General features: G+C 45.4%; 1 protein-coding gene across 1 annotated transcript in view; it reads left to right on the forward strand.

Moving 5' to 3' along the window:
- Positions 1-11,531, forward strand: part of MAML2 (mastermind like transcriptional coactivator 2) — a 215,230-nt gene extending 203,699 nt beyond the window's left edge. The window contains 2 exon segments of the mRNA XM_055801552.1: positions 1,190-1,301; positions 6,758-11,531. Coding sequence (XP_055657527.1) covers positions 1,190-1,301; positions 6,758-7,740 — 1,095 coding nt within the window. The 3' untranslated portion in view covers positions 7,741-11,531.
- Positions 11,532-21,873: the final 10,342 nt, after the last annotated feature.

Here is a 21,873-nt window from a genome sequence, read left to right on the forward strand (position 1 = left end):
CCTTTGCTTTTGTGTCATGTGCACAGAAATACACACAAAACCTGCTACAGTTTTTACATGTATTGCAGGGATTTCCTGGGAGATAACTTGTCTTTCTTCATCACAAGGGTTCAGGTCAAGCGGTATGTTAAAATGAGCCTTATAAATCTTAATCAGACCCCTCACTCGCAGAGTGCATTATGGAAATGCCTAAATACCGCAAGAAAGGCTCTTATCCCAGTGTTTTAAGGTGCTCCTGGCAGAAGAAAAAACAGATTTTTCATGAGAAGGTCCATTTGCATGCTCTTTCCAGGCAGAAGATCCCCAAATTACTCTGATGGACTTCCATCGCCAGCCAAGAGTGATTTTTTCACACTGATGAGCCAGTTAGCCATTCTAGCAGCCAACCCAGCACAAAACCCAGGCTTACAGCAGAGAAGGGGTGATTCACAGGGCATGAAAACCAACCAGCCCAGCACTGTTCTTGCTAAACCTTGGCCATGAGTCCTGCTGGTATCCTTGGTGAAGAGGCACATGGGGGTGGACAAAGCAAGGGTTTTGCTGATTTTTGTGGAAGCTACTCTGGTGTAGGAGGAAGGAGAGAGTGAGGGGTGGATATGCCTATGGATGGAGGTGATGAGCTGAAATCCTCTGCCATCTGTGCACACTGAGAGGGCTGCATGAGCGAAATGGGCTGATGACCATCGATGCAGCCAAGGGGCAGGTGTCAGCCTTGCAGGTCTGGACCTTGTTGCTCCCCAGCTGATCCTGGCTGGCTGTGTGTTTGTGTTAGACCTGGGTGTTTGCCCTGTCTCTGTGCTTTCTTTGAAAGCAAACGCAGCTGCACAGACAGGGAGGGAGCCATGAGGAACCATCAGGACCCTCTGTCTGATGATAAGCATGGTGAACAAGATGGTGTGGACATCACAAGACACTTTGTTCTGCAGTGGCCAATGTTCTCAGAGGCTAAGAAACTCTCAGTGGGTTTAAGGAAAGTTAGGCTGGACTCAAACACAATACAATCAGCATAAAGGTTTCCATACAATGGGTGATGGCACAGGTTTACAGATGCTCTTCTATGAACCAGGCAGGGTGAAAGGAAGGAACACTTCAGTTTTGTACATACAGAGAAAGAAAGAGGTGGACAATACACAGAGCCAGGAAAGCATGAAGAAAAGCAAATGAATATATTTCTATTCCAATCCTCTAGGAGAAAATAACTCCACAGGATCAGCTGAACAGACACTTGACACGACCACCACCAGATTACAAAGACCAAAGAAGGAACATGGTCAACATGCAACAGGCAAACCAATATTCTGGTAAGTACCCATGGGCTAAATGAAACTGTTTCCTTCCTTCCAGCTGGAAGACCATCCAGAAAAGCCATCCATGCACTGATGACCAGGGCCTAATTTTCTGGGTATCCACTTACATCACCACAGAGGCAGTGGGTGGTGGGTGCTGCTGTCCTGTGCTATTTACCTTACTGTCACGCACCACTGAGAAGTGCTGATGTATGATCTGGAGAACCAGCTGGAGGTTCATCCAGACTGATGCTGCATCCCTCAGGCATGGGGAAGGAGCGACTGGTACCCCTCCCATTAGTACTTCCTGGGGCAGATGTGCACCCAAATCCTTGATATAGAGGTATCCTCTTGACTATGCAATCTCACTGCATCCAGATGCTTCTCTCATGTACGTGGTACATCTTGCTTCAGAGACTGAGATGAGAACCATCCCTCCCTTGGAATGACAGCGTGAGGACCCTCATACTGATTTTTAAGTACCTCACATGACACCATCATGGGCAACCAGAGCTACCATCTGAACTTTTGATCTGTTTAATATGCCACAGCCATGGCCTCAGCGCTGCTTCATAAGCAGCATTTCAACAGATCAGTCAAACAGTAGGGTAAAAGCCCCTGCTTTCTGCCAGAACTGCCCAGGGCAGAAAATGCCCAACGCTTCTGGACTGGTCCTTTGTTTCATGTCTTGTGCCCTCACCTCCTTGGAGAGTATTTTTGGGAGCATGGGACTGCCTGTTTGGCTTTTCACACTGCTCACCTTGCTGAGCTGAAGGCTGCCCTGAGAGCAAAGTCAGAGTAAGGAAAAGATGCTGAGGAGAGAGAGGAGGTGGGGGTAAATGCAGCAGATGAGATCAAAGAATGTTCTTTATACTGTAAAGCGCCTGTGCATTTAAGTATAAAAAGAATCCTTTGTCTTCTAGTATATCTTTGTACACAACACAATGAGGAAAAAAAGATGGTTTGGTTTGGTTTTCCATAGCTGTTGTCTTTGCAGATTCAGGCAGGGATCTGAGTCCTTCCTTCCTACCTGCCTGTCCTTGGTTGCAAAACTTTTTCAGCTTCTGTTATGATTTTAATGAGTTCCCAAGTACAGCTTGCTCACATGCTACCCCTTTGCCCAGCCTGCTGGCCATGGCATCAACAGCGCAGCTACATGTGGAAGAGCCGGGCTGGCCTGCTCAGGCAATGTTCCGGCACTCCTTTGCTTTGTTTACAAGTTCTAGCAGCAATAAGTTCGCTGCAGTCCGGAAGCTGCTGCTTTCTAACGGGACTGACTGTTTATAATTTTCAGTCCACTTGCACAAGCATTGCTGATGCCAGCATAATAACCCAGGGTGAGGGCAATGCCACAGGGCAGAAAGCCCTGCTTGCTGGCTTGGTACCTCCTGCGCTCATAAAACAAATGCTTTGGCAACCCTGGCAGTTTGCTGGGGAATCCTGTGATTTGGTGTGGTGTTTAGAGGCTCATTCCTGGAATCAAATGATTAACTGAGATTCTTGGCTTTTACTTAAAAACAATCCATTTCTAGCCCGAGAGGGAAAATGGAAATGACTGCAGCCACATCTGTGAAAGGCTCCAAAATAAGTAGATCTCCATTGTTATGTGGCTCTTCTTGTTCTTAATCTGATGGACTCTTTGCCAGTCTCATGATATTTGGAGGCCCATCGCCTAGTTTGAAACATGTGGGATTGGCAGCACTTGTCCATTCAAATCTCAAGTCCCCACTGAGTGAGCCCAGGGAGTACAGCAGCTTTTTAGGCAAACCTGGGAGAAAGGGCTGTGCTGGGAGCACGCAGAAAGGCTACCAGATGGAGTGATTAGGAAACTCTTGTATAAGGGAGTAACAGCAGGGAATCTGTTCCCTTTTTCTGGGAATAGCTTTGCTCAGGTTAGGCAAGAAGAGACAAAAAGTTAAAGAAAATAACATAGGGGCTTGGAGATACTTGGTTAAGCATTTTATTCCTCTACGCTTTTCCCCGTGGCGCCATGTCATGGCAAGAAACACGAAGACAAGAGCAGGTGAACTGGGCAGTGTAGGCGTTTCTCCAAATTGTCGTAGCCTGGGGTGCCCAGCTGCTGTACACAGCACTGCCAGGGAAGACATTTCTTCCCATCTGGAAGAAATCAGCATGGAAAATATTTGCTTTAAAAATAAATGGATAAAAATAGCAATACAAAGAAAGAGGAAGCTTCATCTTTTGCACAACAAGTATAACCCATGTCCCAACCACTTGTGCTCTTTAAAGAGCACGGCATTTGCAGAAGCAGTGCTGGCAGGATCACCCCAGGAGGGGCTTTATCCCAGTGGCAAGTGAAGTGGCTTCACAAACTTAAAGTTCAGCTAAAGGGAGAGAACCAGCTCTCCCCAGATGGCTGTTCCAGGTCTTTTGAAATGCCATCAATTTCTGTGCCATTCCTCCTCTTTTGTACTGCTATAAGGGAGCAAAGAATCAGGGCCCCCATCTCTATCCCTGCTTCAAAAAGATGTTACAGCATTTCCAAAAAGCAGTGAGCAACATAGAACCCGCTAGCAAAGCCAAAGATGGGGCTAATCGTGAGGCTGCCCGCTGAGCTCTGATTGTGAGAATCTGATTGTCCCTGTGGCGGTAAAAACAGGTGGACTTCTCATCGCATCTCCTGTCCCAGGGACTGCCTAGCTCAGGGACTGAATTTAGGTTAGGACAATGTAATTGTTAGGACAATTAGATCCTCTGTAGTCAAGGGTCTCCTGCTTAGAGCCACTTTGTGGAAAAACCTGCCTTCCGAGATAAGGTGAGCCTTTTAATTTAGTTATCTATGTTTATATTGATTTGGAACAAGGAGCTGTGGTTGTGGAGTCATGCTCAGTGTTAATAATGATTTGGGAAGAGATTATTTTTAAGTACTTAAGGAAAAAAGGAATCCTTTGCATCCATTACTAAATGGAAATAGCATGTGTATAAAAATAATGCAGAAAAGGCAGAAATATATGACAGTTTTTTCTTTGGTTCCAATCTGAGGGAACAGAACATCATTATGTTGCAATTTCAGCAGGAACAGTATATTAAGCAGCTGTTCCTAAACATAGACTTTTAAAATATGTATGCACATGATTTGTCTTCAAGAGTTTTAAAAGAGCTGGCTGAGAGGTTCTCCAAATTCTTAATGTCACTTTTTATTTAGTCTTGAAACTCCAAGGAAGACTGCTAATGCCATGACAAAACCTAAAAGAGTAAGTAGGTAATTGCAGCCCTTGTGACCTAATGCTGAACTCAGCAAAAATACTGCAGAGCTGATACACCCCAAATAATAAAGAATTTTGGAAAGGAATATAATTAATATCAGGCAACGTGGGCTGATGTAAAAGAATCTTTTCAAACTCGCGTGGTATTTTTTTCAATGAAACCACAACTTTGATTGATTGATAGAGGTAATAGTTGTTCAGGTAATGTCCTTTAAAGCATCTGACTTCATGCTGGATATTTGGGTTAAGAAACTAGAGCGATACAAAATTAACATAGCACATAAGGAAACGGTTGATAGGTCTCTGGGTATCACTGTAAACAGGCTGTGTGATTGTATTCAAAAGGGCAAACACAATCTGAGATGATGCTGAACAGGGAAAAAAAGAGCTTACTTTACATCCATGTTGGAGATGTACTAGAGCTATTACTGTGACCCGCTGCGATGTACAGCCTTGAAATCAAATGCTGAAAACTGTCAAGTTCTGAAAAGAGCTCAGAAGGACCAAAGGACCGGAAAACATGCCACACACTGAGACTGATTCATTTGGAGAATGCTGCAAGCGTGATCACAGTCCTGAAGCACCTCTGCAGTAAGAAGGAACTGATGATGGACCAACTAACAAAATTAATCACACAAACTAATATATAATAAGATTTGATGACAAAGTCAAAGTTAGTCAAGTTCAGTCTGGTTTTGTTGTGTGTACGAAGGATCAAACAAAAGCAGCGTCCCATGTCCAACAATCGCTCTAGTTGCTACCTATGAAATAGCAAAGCTCCAGGGCTATATGTTCCTCCGTTCCTCCTCTGGGAGAGGCTCAGGGAATTCCTGAAATGTGGTGGTACCTTGGTAGCAAGCCCATTCAACAGCTTTTCTCACACTTTGGCAGCCATCCAAAGTGGTACGATAATTTATGTTGTACTCTGCCATGTGGCAAAGATTTCCTTGGCTGACCCACATGTCGTGTGAAGAAACAAATTTCCTTTGCCTTGAACCTGGTTTGTCCCAGCTGCAGTTCTTGTAGGGCCTGTACTGGAAGCAACAGTAGTGAATTAAGCTGTGGAGCAGCCGATTGTGTGCAGAGGTGGGGATTCTCTACGGTGCCATTTACACTGGCTGTGCTTAGAAAACATTTGTTTTTTTCAACTGATCTCTCAGGGATTAATTCAGAGCCATGCACTGCACCAGCAATCGGCCTACATTGCATCAATGACTTACTGTGGCCTCAAAATAGGGACTACGTAGCCGCAAATCAGCCACAGAAGTTTGGAGGCTGAAGAGAAGATAAACCTCTCTTCTTGTGATTCATTGGCGGATGTCAGGTACAGGAAAATCCTCCACTGGGCAGAATTAGCCATGAATGGTAGATCCATGCCAAATCATAACTTCTAGATTTTTGATGCACAAAAGGTGATGCTCGTGTGCAGCAAATGCCTGCACATCAGGTATCATGTGTGGCTCCCTCACGGGCAACTCAGCTTCTGCAGGGGCAAATGGCTATAGCCCAGCTGGGAATAGAGCTTAGAAGGGGCACATGGGTGGCACTCGCCAGGCACAGCGCTAAGGTGTGTTCTTGTGCCTGCTCAGCCACCGTGTGGGAAGACAAGTAGGTCACAGACTGGGCTGAGCTGCTCTCCCAGCTCCTGGCTGGCAGAGAGGCTCCTACTCCTGCAGATGTGTGAGACATCTTGGCTCCTGCTATCATGTGGGGCAGGCATTTCCAGAAGTGATAGATACCACTGCTGTAGGTGTCTTAAGAAAGGTGGAAAAGGGGCCTGGTGACGGTGCCAACCACTCCCCGTTGTATCTAGAGGGAGCCAGGATGAGCCGTGCCTTGTAAGGAAAAGTTCTTCATCTCCTCTGCCTCTGCTCACTGACGCTTTGTCCTGTCTGAGGTGTCTAGTGCTTTTGTAAACAAAGGCAGAAACATTTTCTCTCCTGCCCAGTGGTTCTGTCTGTCTTTCCTGGTTCCAGTATTTCTCTTACAATAAGCACTGGTTTTGGCTTATCTGATATCCTCTGAAGGGATGGAAATACCACCAATAGCTTCATATAGGCCAAACCAAGCTTCGGACCGTAGGCATTTTCAAGGCCTTAAGTAAGTTCATCTCTTATGAGCAAAGTATCTTCTTCAAGAAATTCTGCTGCTAGAAAACTGGATTTTTAACCCGTTGGTGTTTGAATGGCACCATGCATTGATGCACTTATGATTGTTTTAACACTTTTGCTTTCTCCTTTCCAGGTGGTTCACCTGCTGTGAGTATGAGCTCCAACAACATGTCCCTATCTAACCCAATTTCAACTCATAGCATCATGCCCCAGAGCTCCAGCCTCATGTCTACCCCTGCCGGGACCCGAATGCCTTCTGTTCCTGCTGCTCGGAGTATGAGCTGCTACGGGAACCTTCCTTGCAACCAACCAAGCGCATACAACGTGACTTCAGCAATGAACCAAATGCAGCCACACAGAAACCAAAATCAAGTCCTGCCCAGTCAGAATAACCCCATGATGTCTCGACAGCAAACCATGACGCAGGGAAACAACATAGCAGCTTTTGGAACAGGGTCAGTGGTCAACTCACAGCCAGTAAGGCCAAGCTTGAACCATGGAGCCACAGGTATCCCCACGCAAAGGCCGACCAACGTGATGATCACGGCTACTTCCACTGCCCAGAACTGGGCCCCACAGGAAGCTGCAGTGAAGCAGCAGGATGTACTGAAACCCACAGGGGTCCGTTTCCCCACCGGCACTCCGTATCCTAACCAGTCTTTGCAACGCAATGTAGGCAACCAGCATTTTCCTCAGCGTGCATTGGCACCTCCTAATCAGTTAACATCTGGAGTCCAGATGAGGCCTCCTCTAAACCAAATGCACCAGACTCTAAATGGACAATCTGCTGGCTCACTACGAGGTCTCAGCATAAGACCTAACCAGCTGAGAGGACAGACTGTGCCTACCTTGAATCAGCCAGGAGCAAGTATGACACCTCCGTCATCTCTGCCATCAACCAGTTTTACATCTACCAACCAAAACTCTCGGGCTTACCAAGGGAATGACCATGGTAATGACCTAGCATTTGACTTTCTGAACCAGCAAGGTGACAGTATAGGACCCGCGCTCAACAGTGACTCAGACTTTATAGATTCTTTACTGAAAACAGAACCTGGTAATGATGACTGGATGAAAGACATCAACCTTGATGAGATTTTGGGGAACCACTCGTAAGTGACAGTACCAAGGGTGAAGCAGATGAAGAGGCAGTAAGGACATTAGTTTTCTCTTTAGATGCCAACAACCTGCTTTATTAATTTACACTCCATAACTGGGCTGTCCTTTAAAATACCACGCAGGGCGACTGCCCTGTTTGAAGAGTTGCTCTAGGAAAAAAACTGAAGTCTCCCCTGATGAAACAATAATGCAGGTGATATTCATGCCTGCCACAAAGGAGTGAGAATGCATGAAGGGTCTGTTCCCCACACCGGTGCCCAGCATTGCAAACCTGTCAGTTCTTCTCATGGGGGCTGCATCGAAAATTGTGTTTAGCTTCTCATATATGCAAGCACCAGACAGTGGTATGGGTGGTGGAACATCATTTCTCTGAGTGCAACTAAGAGCCCGAGTGGTCCAGAGCTCTTCAGTCATTGTGTTCGCAGCCCTTAACTTCCTTGGGACTGCTCAGCGCTGACAACATCAGGCCCTGTGTAAATCTCATTGCATTACAAAAACTGTTTACTTCTGTACAGTGCAAACTCACATTTGCCTTCCCAATGATTTTTGCTTTAAATCCTCTGTGTTTTGTAGCACACAAAAGAGTAAGTGGTCTTGTCCAAGGGAAGAAGGAAACACATCATCCAGTGCATTATTCAGTGCACTCTAGCATTCTCTTTCTCCCTTTCATCAGTGCTTGCAGCGAGTATCAGAGGACGCTACTGTCCTGCCAGCAGCACAATCGATTTTGGGCATTGAGGGAAACATGAGAAGAACTACACCAAAGCTCAGGATCCTCACTTTGCCACCTTGCCCTGTCCCAGGGACTCCAGTGACTTAATGGACAACTTCAGTGAGAAGGGTGCTCACGATCTGACCCTCACTGACTACTTTCCCAGTCCAGATTAGAGGAGGGCAAATGCATGAAGTGGATCAGCTAAACCACTGTCTTCATTTTCATCTTAACCCATGGCGAGTGTCAGGTAGTTCAGCCGGGTCCTCTTCTATCTGGGTTTACCCCAGCAGAAATGCCAGCATCTCTGTCTGGGGAAGAGGCTACCATTTTGATTGCACAGCATTTTGGCTCCATTCTGCTTTCCCTTGGCCACATGGGGAGAGTTGAAAGAGGTCTAGTGATGGCCAAGGTCCCCACAGCCTCCATCAGGCAGAGTATGAGAGACGCTGCCCCTGAAGCTAGCATGCACTTAAGTCATAACCACCCAGGTTACTCACAGCAGGAGGCTCCACTCAGCCACATCTGTGCTTGTAAATGAAACAGGTTTGGGGACTATTTCTGGGTGCTAGACTCAACCATCTGTTCTGGGTTTAGGGATGGCCCAGCAACCACTGCCCAGAGCAACTTCTGTGTATCACTAGGCAGTTAACCTGGGGCAAGGACCATTCCTATAGACAGTCTGCAGCCACCTTGCTTTGGAGGATAACAGAGCAGAGCAGTAAGGATACAGGTTGTTCCACACCGCTTAACCTGGGTGCCAGGGAGTAGTCTCCACTGTTAAATTTTCTCCTATAGACTTGGTCAGTAAGCACATCAGAAGGAGGTGCTATGTCACTATCAAGCAGCTCCACAGTGAGTTAGACAGGAGGGTTCATACATGGGAACAGATCTTGCAATTCAAATGAAAATGCTGTTCTTTAAAATGATGTGGTCTGACGTGTTTCTCAGCCTCCTCTGAATTAGCTAAAACTAGATGTGGCAAAGGAATACAATGCCTACATTCACATGCCTCAGCGCCAAAGGGCATTGCTCTGCCCCGTGCAAGTGCTTTATTCACCCTTGCTAGTGGCAGTGGGATGAATAGGCTACTTGACAATAGCCTCTGCACTTACCTGACCTATTTCTCAAGAGAGGTTTTAATAAGGCTTTTCCAGTCATTTCACCCTGTCATGTCATGTGGGCACAATTTTTCATGATGTTTCAAGAAGCACCATCACACAAACGAGCATCAGCACCTCCAGGAAAGGTGTAACGTGGGCATTTAGCTAGATATGCCAGTTGAGACAGGCTGGTCTGTGATGCTGTTCGTTCCCAGATACATTTTTCATCAGAGGGATGAGAAAGCCTGCTGAAGAGTCCTTTCTGCTGCCCCAGCTAGTGATCATGACACATCCCTGCACTGTGTAACGTGGTGGCTCAGCTGCCCAGAAAGCTCCCTCTTCTCCCCAGTTTTGGCTGGGGTGCATGTGCTCCCTTTGAATTGCCAGTACAATTTTTTCCATCTTTCAAGAGTTTTTCAGCCCAGATCACTGGCTCCCCACCTAAGTCTGCACAGATACAGATGCAGTCTGACAAAGGAGTCCCGTATAAATTGTGCAAAAGTAGACTGAAGTAGTAGCTACGTGAGTTTAAAGTGAAGGGAAGATCAGCTCATCTGTCACACACACAGGAACACGCGCCATCCGTGAGCAGGTCAGCCATGACTGCCGACGCTCTCTGGTGGAAACAGATGACTGTGATGCCACTAAGGCCAAGGCTGCGTTAGTATCATCACAAGCAATGGGCACTGAAGTCTGATAACTTCAACTACCCTCACATGCCATTGAAAAAGCCACCACTGGTTCCTTTATTAAAACCAGGTTGTTTTCCAGATCCACAAATGATGCAAAAAATATTGCTTAGCTGAGGAGCTGGTCCCAAGACTTCAGGATATCATGCGGCGGTGGATTCAATGCTGAGCTTTGTCCCGTTGGCCTCAGCCTGGCGTGGAGAAGACACTGGGCTGTGAGGGCCATCCCTGGGATCAAAATTTCACCCTGTCTTAAGTAAAATCAACAAAGGTAGAGGCCATTTGCAGTCCTGTAAATATATGCCTGATGCATTTGAAATGTGAGCTTGTGAAAGACTCTTGCAACCAAAACTTGAATCCAATATCATTTCTTTGGAACACGTGTATTTGAACAGAGCTAGTGTCTTTTCTTTCTTTCTTCGCAATGGCTAAGTGCACTACCCTTATAGTCTATTTTTCATCATTGACCGGGCACTCTTCGCAGTATTGGGTTGTAAATATAAAGAATTATTTGTTTTGTAAACTTTTGTAAAAAAACAAAACAAAACAAAAAGTAATAATATTTTGGTAGGAATAATAAAAATCATATTATTTGGGTTATATTTATACATATGTGAAATAAATATACTATCAAAAAGTTGTATTTTATACAAAAAGTCAACGGTTACCTTTTGCATTCTATACACAAATTTTTGTATGATATGATTGTTTATTTTTATCTGCAGACTTCAACTTTGGATTTTGGGGGAGGGCAGAATGGGGTCGTGGTTAAATAGCTGGGTATGACCCCAAGCTCACTGAAACCAATGGAGTCTTTCCATTGCCTTCACAGGGCTTTGATTCAAGCCTTTAAATCACCTTCAGATATGTTTCACATCTGAAGCTCTCTGGAAACCTCAACATGAAAACATTCCAGGTTTCAAATTATTTCCCTGAAAAAGGCTTTTATTATAATTATAATTATAATTATAATTATTATTATTATTGTTATTATTATTGCAACTTTTGGGAGGCAGGTGGGACCTATGTAACTGTCATGTCCTTGTTGCATGTATGTCTGCTTTATATTTTCCCCATATTATAAACCAGTGTTTCTCTATACAGACTGAAAGGAAAACTTGCTGTACAGAAATGTTTGTGTTTATGCATTTTTACATGTGGCTGTATATACCTCTTAGTACTATGCAGTGACACTTAATTGACTCCATTTATTTTTCACCTAAACATGAATAGTATGTTTTTCAGTAGCTATCAAAACTCTGCCAAGTAAACCAATCAAAATTATCCCAAGTGTCTCTTTTCTTAATATGAATTTTATAGTGAATGTGTGTTTAGTCAACTGCTCGTTCGTCTGAGTAAATTCAAATTACAGTGATATTTTAGGAGAGGTGAGAAAAAATGCATCTGGCAACTTCTGGGAGCTCAGTCTGCCTCTGCAAGAGAGCTGCGATGTTCTCCTACTGACTGGAGACACGGTTTCGCTACTAGCGAGGGTTAACAAGTAACACATGGTATTTTAGCTCCTGGTTAATGGATTGCTGTAGTCTTGCAGCACAGTAATTTGCTCTGGGACCCTGCTAAAGTTAAAGCAGAGAGCCGGGTGCCCCAAGAACTAGGTACCTTGAGAGGGCTGACCAGGTTCCCAAGCCCATGCCCTGCCCTGGACCATGCCCTGGAGATACCTGCCCCTCTCTCGCCAGTAGCAGACACTCCGAATGAGATGCCTGAAATCAGACCACAGGCTTCTCCTTCCCTCCCTGCCTGTCTCACATTGTGCCTCATTTTAGCCTAAAGAAATTCCAGCATGTACCAGATCACGCTGGGTTGCAGATTGTTTCATACAAGTATTCATCCCCGCCAGGCTGGTTTTAGCAGGCCAGCCCTAAGGAAGAGATGCCCTGTTCCTCGAGAGGCTTTCCTCCTTAGCCAGGCTCCATCTCCAAGTGGGTGGCTCATCCCGCCCCATGAACTTAGTGGCAAGGTGTGGCAGAGGGGACACTTGGAAGGGACAAATAGCACAGCACTGCCCGTGCTTGAAGGCTACGCTGCGCTATTCTCAGATGCAGCAAACGCAAAAGGGCTCCCTGCACCTTAACTGCTTCACTGCTGTTGGTGATGCTCAGGGACCACCATGAAGCTCATCCACCCCTTCAATCCCCCTCTGCTCACTGTCCCCCACGGGGTAAGGAGGGAGACACCTTCCTTGGCTGCCCCCCACGACCCCAGCTCTGCTGCCTGCTGCCCTCCCATTTTTTTGCTAGTGCTGCTCAATCCCTCCGTTATATCTGACTCCCACCCACAAATGGCTCCTGTGTCCCTCCCTGGCATCCAGGGGCTGCACAGGGGAGGGATGCTGGCACGTGCCCTGTGCCCCACCACCCCAGCTGTGCCCATGCTCCCCATCCCAACTGGAGATGCTGAATTGAGGAGGTGCCTCGAAGGTATGTGGCTTTCTCCTCACTTCAGCATCTCCATCACAGGTGGCAGGCAGCGCTCCCCTCACACTTGAGGGTGGAAAATAGGGCACAGTCCCACTCAGCAGAGAGTACATCTGAAATAAGTCAAGAAACTCATGGCCTAAAGGTGTCCCTTTGTCCTGGCTGTAAAAGCAGAAGACAGGGCAGGTGGGATGGTGACGCCTCCGCCAGGGCTGCTGCCCCGCTAAGAAGCTGTGTCTCTGTCAGTGAGCTGAAAAGCAGCCAGGGACCCTTCCCAGGCCCTGGAGCTTGGCTGGCTGTGCCACCAGGCTGTGAAGGTCTCTGGTAGCTCTTGGGTGCAATGACTGCTGCCCCAAACAGGTGCCACCACCAAGAGCCATTCCCACTTTGGATGCAGGCTAAGAGGGGTAAGAGGGTATAAAAATATGGACACAAGTCACCCTGCACCACGTGGCCTCCGTGCCAGAATATGTCCCCAGACATGTCTCCTGTGCCCTGGGAGATGTAGCCAGTGAGACCACGTGGAGGGGGTGAGCCACACGAATATTTTCCCTGCCCAGCCAGATGCAGCACGGTGGGAACTGCAGCAGACCCGGGCGAGGGCTGACCTTTCCCACTGCATCCAAACCATTCGGCGGGAAGCGCCAAGAGCTCCGATGGGCAGCACAGCCGAGAGCGCTGCTCCGTCCCGCGACAGCGCTGGGGCTCGGCAGCCACAGGAGCCAGGGACAACACAGACAGAATCCTGCCTCAGTAAAAGCTCAGATCATGGTAAAAGCTTACATCACCCTAATTTTTAAATTAGGCATTCTGGCTCATGCAGACCACTTGGACAAAGCCCCTTTAATAGGGTTCCAAATCGTATCCTGAGTATCTGTTTAAATAAAATATAAAATCGATTTCATGTTTTACTTCTGGTTCACAAAATTGTTACAAACTAGCTCAGCCACAAGTTACTGCCTTACTGGAGGACTCACCGGATGAAATCCCAATCCATATGCTGCAAAACAGGTCAGGCAAGCTGATAAAAGCAGCCTGTTTGGGATTTTAAAATCTAGGTTTAAGGGGGAAAAAAAAAAAAAAGAAACCCAACCCCAAACTATCATTTGCCAATCTTGCATTTTCATTATAAAGAATTCTTATAACAGACTTGAAGCTTAAATGATTTTTTGTTTGTAATGATTCAGTCTCTTCCGTGCTGAAGAGCAAGCACCCAGCAAGCGACTGCAGTTGCTGGTGACCATGTGTTGATGGTTGTGTAGCTGCTGCCTGGGTATCAGGATTAGATGAGCTGCTCGGTCGTCCTCGGGACGTGCAATGGCAGAGCCAGTCTGCACCTCCCGGCGCAGCACGGTGCCACTGGCTGCACTGGCGTGTGCCTGGGTTGCAGCTCACTCCCCCCGACATATCGTGCATTCCTGTGCACGGCTTGAGGCAGCAAACATCCTCTATCCACGTTTTCTGGAGGGCTGCCTCTGCCATGTTTTCACTCCGGCTGACTGGTCTGCCTTGTTCTACAGGACACTGTTGCTCTGTTGTATCCTTCGTGCTCAGGAACAGCAGGAAAATCTTGTGGTGCTGTTAAGCGTTTGGGTGAAATGTTGAGTATAGGGGCATCCATGCAGCTTATGTTCAAATTAACAGATTTAGTGGCAAAATCTGTCCCTTAATATTTATTTGACATGAAAGGAAATGTTCCTGGTCATTGTGAAGGTCAATGAACATCGTGTAAAGGCAGAGTTTGCCCGTGACACCATTATGTTGGAGTGACATGGTGAAAATAAGACCAGGGAATGTATTAAAATTGCCTTTTGTGCTGACCTGGTCTCTAACTACAACAGGGAAGTTCAACTCTAGAGGGCTCAAAATTAAAAAAAAATTACATTAGTGCCTGAAGAGCACTAGCTCCAGGGTACCAGCTGACTGAGAAATAATAATTTATTAGAAATTATTGTGTTATTATTTGAGGATCAGATTTGGAAAGCTCCTTCTTGTTGAAGTAGCTCATAGGGTTAGTTCCATAAACTGATCTCATGAATGACTAGGCGTACATGCCAGTCAGGTCAATATATGAGTATAATTCATATCTGAATGTCATTTCCATCAGTAAAAGACATCTTTCTCTAGGAAAGGTGTATCTGGTGACTCAGCAAGTTGGCCGCATCTCTTCAAATTTATTTTAGAAATAATTTGATAAATCTTCCAAAAGTGTAGTTTTTAAAAAGAGAAATGTGTCAGAATGCATGTACCGTATTGAGTCATCAAATATACCAGTGTCTTTAAGGTAAATACTGAGGAGTGTCTACAAAAATATGCATTGGCCAAAATAACCCTTTGCGAGTCTGCACAACAGCTTTACCAATGATGGCTGATTCCTTTTTTTTGAGTTCCTTCATCTCCTAAGGATCGTGGGTTTTTTCCGTGTTACTTGACCTTCAGCAAGACCTCTAGCTGGCATAATGTTATTGATAGTAACTCTATGAGTAACTAAACTCTATACCAAATTAAAACTGGTGTGAAGGAACGTGTTGTACTCTCTCCTGTGGTTTCCTTAGCGTGAAGGTTACCTTTGGACTGTTGGATAACCAGGCTCACAGGGTGTCTACAGTAGAGGCAGGAACTCCATGTGCGTTCCCAAAAGGTTGATCAAAGCTGCAGGGCTACATGGTATCCCCATTCACATATGAGCAGCACGTTAACTGCATTAGTACGGCTAAAATCAGGATTTCGTGCGTAACACTCCCTCAAAGCCAACCTTTCCCTTCATTTAAGAAACAAATCCACTAATCAAAGGAGTTTCCCCATATTTACATTGCATGTTTATATTATAACGTGCCACAATGGTCTTGATTAATTGTGTGGATCTTACTATAGTAAAGCCATCACATGCTAATCTTATTCATTAACTTTCCCTTCCACCCCAAAGACTTATTATAGTGTGCTTTACAATATAATCTGTTAGCTTCTTACATACAAATACCAACAGACCATCTGTTTATACTGGGGAGTTTGAAAGCTTCTCACAGAAAATGTCTGGAGTGTTTTAGGGGGTTACAAAGAGAAGCTTTCAAAGCACTGACAAGATAGTGCCTTTTAAAGAAGTAAATCATTAAAAAATGGTAAAAAATCTTGGAGAACATTTAATTGCTTTCTCAGCATTTAATATAGTCTTTTTGCAAGCCACTCAAGTGCCCAAAACAGCACAAAATCCCAGAAATATTCTTTTGCTACATCTTTGGTTTTAAGCCTCAGTAGTGGCCTATTTTGTTTTTCTTTCATTTTTCTTTTTTAAATGAATAAATTAATAAATAGTTACTGTCTTTTTTATACACTTTGCTGTGCCTCCAAAGCCTCCTGCTATTAGATCAGGTTTGGCTTTAAGCAAACGAGAGCATGTAAAAAATCTCCCAATGGCCACCAGCACCACACCAGAGTGTAGCTGTGCATTTGGATGGCAGATTAGCTCTGGAAATGCTACTTTGTATGGAACTATCTAAGTTTTCATCAGAGAATGCTTACAACAGGCTTTTATGGCCTTTGACAAAAAGCAAGATTTTCAAAAAGGAGCCCAAAGTCTGGCTCCCATGCCCATGCTGATCAAAACGGTGATGCCTGGCCCTCTGATTTTAGTCCCATCATTGCTTGCAGAATAGGGGCAAATGGTAATACGATGCACTCCAGGCAGAAACAGGCAAAGCAAATGATCAGAAGTCTAGAAAATATATAGAAAAGAACTAAGGTTGTTTAGCCTAAAGAAGGGGAGGTTTGAGTGGGGATAGGATAAAGAGTCTTTGAATGGGTAAATCATTGCTGCCGAGGGAATAGGTTATGTATTTCCACATTTGATTTGTACAGGCCAAGAAATAACAGGTTCAGGATAGATGCCAGGTGGAAGTTTTTAACAGGAAGGATAACGTGAGGGTGGACTGGCTGAGGAGGGTATGGGGTCTGAAGGTCCTCAGGACCTGGTTAGGCAGCTGTCAGAAATTATACTGGTACATTTGATCTGCCTTCAGCCAGTGGAATGGACTAAATGTCTTTCTGTGTCCTCACAGAAAGACAGACAAACTATGGAAAATAATTGGGAAGTTTTCATGTTGAGGAAGAAAAGGAAAAAAGTCAGTAAAGAGTTATGAGGGGCTTAAATCAATGAATACTCATCAATTCATATGAACATCAACACCCTGCCTGCCCCACATCTCGTAATGCAGCTACCCCAATCCCACTCCACTTCCATGCCATAAAAACACAGCAGGAGGCTTGAGAGAGTTGGGTTTGTCCCACCTGTCTTGCCTGCCCCTTCAGTCTTTTTCCTGGGGGCTGAGGTTAAGGAAATCTTCCATTTGAGCCCCCTTTTCTGATGAAAAAGATTTTGATTCTATGCTTGCCTTTTTGTGTTAAAGTTACCAGGGAGGGTGGCTAATCGCTGGAATGATCAGAAGGTCCCAGAGATACCCGAATCCAGCCCAGAGCATGTCTAAGTTGATGTCTTTGTTCATTTCACAAAACCAAACAGGACTAGCTTGTGTGAGGATTAGATATCTGCAATTCAATCCAGATGATCGCTTTATTATGGAAAACCATCCCTCTCCATACCACCCAGAAACAGCCACCACGGGATGAAGTATCGTGGGCTCCTGTTCCGCCCCAGTTGAAGCTGCAGGCTTTAAAGGCAGAGTTAAAAGAAAACGTACAGCTGCTACAGGAGATGGGCTTAAGTGTGTGAACGCCATGTGCTTGTAAGGATATTTAAAGGATTAGGGGATAATTAAATGTTTGTCTGTCTTTGTTGTTCAGCACAGCTTCAAAGCTGGAAGGCAGCATTAAAGAAGATATTTCCCCTTTCTAAATACCGGAAGGGGACTCCTAAAACAATAGCTGGAAAATAGCAGGCATGACCTAACAGATTTATACACAAAGATGCTGGACGATTCTTATCAGATGGGTGAAGAACATGCTATTCTGCAGTATAAAATGGTGATATAAAGTTCACAATTTAAAATACCAGTGAACAAACCCCAGCATGGACAAAAAAGCCAGCTCAAAACTCCTCTCCAGGAAACAGAAGGCAAGCATCCTGGCTGGTGGTTTCGATTTATCCTGCTACGCTGGTCTGTGGGTTACTTGGCCAGTAGCAGAGCGATGCTTCTCACGACCTCCCCTAGAAGCAGTTCTCTTGGGCAGCCAGGGGTGGTGACCAGTTCAGCTGCTGCTGTTAAATCTGCCTTGTACCTAGAACCAGAGCTCTTAAGTTCCCAAACCGGGAACTTTCTCTATAATCTTTTAGGGAAAAGCAAATCTGAGACAGAAACACCCTCGGTGAGATTCTCAGGTCAGCTGGTGCTTTCCAGGGGAAAGGCTTAGTTAAGGATTCCAGTAAATTGAGTGCCTTAGCTTGCAAGGGGAGGAATGGAGAGTCTTTAAAGGAAAAAAGACCACTTTCTTCTCAGAGAGGTTTTGCCATTACATCAGGTGTTTACTGAACTGAGGAACTTGAAGCTCCAGGCAGAGGGCTACAGTGGTCTTAAGATACCTTGGCATGTTCCTGATCCCAAGCGATTCTGCTGGCTTCTGCTGGCTTAGATGACTTTGGGGACATCAGCTAAATTGTGGCACACGCCCCGCCACAACTACCCTCCAGAAACCAGAGTTCTGGCTGGGGCAGCCGCTCTGCTCTGCACTGTGGCTGCGCTCTTGCTCTGGGCCTTTCTATCTCCAGCATCGTCTCAAAGTACCAGCTCCAGTGCTTCTGAAAGCATATTTAGAAGGCAGATCGATGGCTGTTTTCTGCATGAGGGAGTATCTCTTCCAGCTGCATTTAGGGCTTTTATGGATTCTTCACTGCTGCTCTTCTTTTACGCATCATAGAAGGGGGAGAGCAAAGGTGAAAACTTTGCTCATTATATCTTTTCCCTCTCCTACTTCACCCTGTCTCTCTGAAAGATGTTATCATTGAAACAGTTAATTTGGACTAGTAGCAATTGGTAGCAGCTTTAGAGGATAAAGGAAAACTCTTTGTAACAGCAAATAGTCATTCTGAGCAAACACAGCCTTGATATCCTAAGCTGCCCACCACCTAACACAGCTGCATTACTTGTGACTTCACAGGCCCCACAGTGAAGAAAGTAACATTGTTCATCTTCACTGTTGCCATATTATAAATTTGAAATGTGTTCGGTTTTGTGTTAGGCTTAATCAGAGTGGGAATGTGCTCTATAGAATATTACCCCAGCATTTTTACAATGGGCACTGAGCTAACACGTATTCAGACTACTGAGCAACATATTCATACAGCCAAAGGCTTTAAATCATGTCCTTCAAGAAACAGTTGAGCAGAACAAGGACATTTCTCTCCTTTCCTTATTTTCCTTTCTAAAAGTGAATATCTTTTACTAGGGATGCTGGTCCATCGTATGTTAATGTTATTTAACCCTTCCTTTTACAAAAGATTCTTCTGGCCCTTCCCTGGGAAGGCATCACACCTCCAGTTTTTGGAATCAGAATCATAGAATGCTTTGGGTTGGAAGGGACCTTGAAGATCATCTAATCCAACCCCCTTGCCATGGGCAGGGACATCTTCAACTACGCTGAGCTGCTCAGAGCCCCATCCAGCCTGGCCTTGAATACTTCCAGGGATGGAAGTGCCATCGAGCTTCTCTCGGCAACCTGTTCCAGTGTCTCACCACCCTCACAGTAAAGAATTTCTTCCTAATATCTGATCTAAATCTACCCTCTTTTAGTTTTAAACCATTACCTCTTGCCCTATTGCAACAGGTCCTGCTAAAAAGCCTCTCCCCATCTGTCTTACAAGCCCCCTTTTAAGCACTGGCAGGCTGCTATAAAGTCTCCCCAGACCCTTCTCTTCCACAGACTGAACAACCCCAACTGTCTCAGCCTGTCCTCACAGGAGAGGTGCTCCAGCCTCTGATCATCTTTGTGGCCTCCTCTGGGCTCTCTCCAACAAGTCCATGTCCTTCTTATGTTGGGAACTCCAGAACTGAACACGGTACTCCAGGTATTCATGCTCTGCACAGGGAAAGCCCTTGGGGTACAGAAGTATCTTTGCCTTGGGAAACTCCATTCTGCTTTGGTTGAGCCGTTTAACGTTAAACCTCTGTTATTCCACTTCTCAGTTTCCTTAGGCTGGAAAGCATGTTGGCAAAACTCCAGCACGACTGAAGCACCCGAGGGAGCTGTGAGGCACACTCTGATGGTTCAAGCCAGGGCTCATTCTGAATTCCTGCTGGCTTCAGGCACTGCCAACCCCACAAGCACCCCTGCTCTCTGCAGTTGCTTTTGTAGCACAGTTGGCCAAAGAAAACGCATCCCAGCCAAAGCATCAGCCTCCAACCTGTCTCCGCTCATGAACCACCCGAGCTCATCTATCAGCATGCTGAGGATGGGCTGAACCTCTTGGCAGAGCAGCAGCAGATGTTGCCTGGAGACACTGTTGAGCTGCCAGAGCAGCTGCAGCTGGGAGATAGTGGAGGAGCTTCATGTCACAGTTCTGTCATACCACTCTAGGGCTCCCACGATGGATAGAGGGGTGCCATCCCTGGGCAGGGGACAAAAAAAAAATAAATAGAAAGGTTGCCTTAGGCTTCTTCCTTCTCATTCCACATCCGTCCCAACAGATCCAGCACTAAAACTTCCTTCTCATCCTTCCCTTTCCTTGTAAGGGGAAGGAATTCCCCAGCCGAGAAATGAAGACTATCATCTTCCTTTATAAACTCCCGAACAGTAGCATATGTCCCTCTCGATCTCCCAAACAAATTGCAGGGACATGAGGTCCTTGCCTTTCAAGGGCAGGAAAGAGGATACTGGATTGTGCTCCTCCTCCTTATCTTTGGAGCCAAGCACATGAGACAGCAATCCTTTTCAAACATCCCAGACCTAAACCACACAGACATGCACAGAGGAGTGAGGGTATCAGGACCACCAAAGTCTCTGATTTACAGTACTGAAGGCTCAGAGGCCACTCACTGTAGATGACAGTAAGGTAATTTATTACACTCACATAAGATAATTAATGCTTAGTTTTGGCCTTCACAAATTGCAGGAGTTTATATATCAGCACCACATCACAGTCTCACTATGCAGGGTAGAAGCTGTTGACATCCAAATGCTGGAATATGGCCAGAAACTACATATTTGGAGTTCCTTGTGAAACCTGAATTCAGCCACGCTTACGTGCATTAAACAGATTTTTAATTACACAGTCCCATTATACTTTTTGTCCTGAACCTTCACTGCATTCAGCACAGAGATGGGATGTTTCAGTGGGATCTGTTTAGGATATACCGGGAAATTTAAACCAGGCATTTCTTCACTTCTGGTACACATGGCATTGCAGCCTAAATATTTCTTTCATGCATTAGTTTGGTGAATACAATGTAGATTTGACTACAAAACAAGTGGCAGGATAGGCACAAGCTGGCTGGTACTTCCATGACCTAAAACTAGCTTCAGGAGGGAAGCGGTGTTCTTGACTATGAGAACGGTAACAGTGATCAGTCCTTTTAGCTCATGTCAAAATTTTAGAGTCTAAGAGCGCTTGCAGGACACTGCTCGCTGTTTTGCTGATTGACTGGATACTAAGCAAAAATTAATTCCAAATCAAATATAAGAATAAATGCAGTTTATTATATTACAAAGTAATAAAGGAAAATAGCATGCAGTATGATGAAAAGAAACAGTACTAGTTATTATGCACATTATGATAGAAGAGCAATAGCAGCGAAGCATCAAATCATTACTGCAAAGCGTTACAGAGACTATGAGAAGGATATACCACCCATTACCACCTCAACATCATCCAGGCCCACACTCTGGCTGGGAAGCCCCGTTGCAGCCAGCACTAGGAGTCTCTCAGCAACTGGGAAAATTCCTATGTGGTGTGTTTACCCGTAGGTGAGGCTTCTGGCCCAGTCCCGGAGCTTGCCTGCCTTTATACTCAGTGAAAAACAAAACCAGTTTACACGCCTAGTGCATGCAAACTTTAAAGTTTAGGCTAAGTGCAGGTGTGCACTCTCTCATGATTCATAAGGTTCACACGTGCCAGGGACATTGGCCAGACACCCAAGCATGGTGGCGTTACTGCCATGACGCAGCTGCACACAGTATTTATTGACTGGATGGTCCTGCTCATATCTTGCTTGTTTAGGGGACTCAGGACAAACATCACCTGC

This window comes from Falco peregrinus, chromosome 4 (genome assembly GCF_023634155.1).
Source record: "Falco peregrinus isolate bFalPer1 chromosome 4, bFalPer1.pri, whole genome shotgun sequence".
NCBI classification, from domain to species: Eukaryota; Metazoa; Chordata; class Aves; order Falconiformes; family Falconidae; genus Falco; species Falco peregrinus.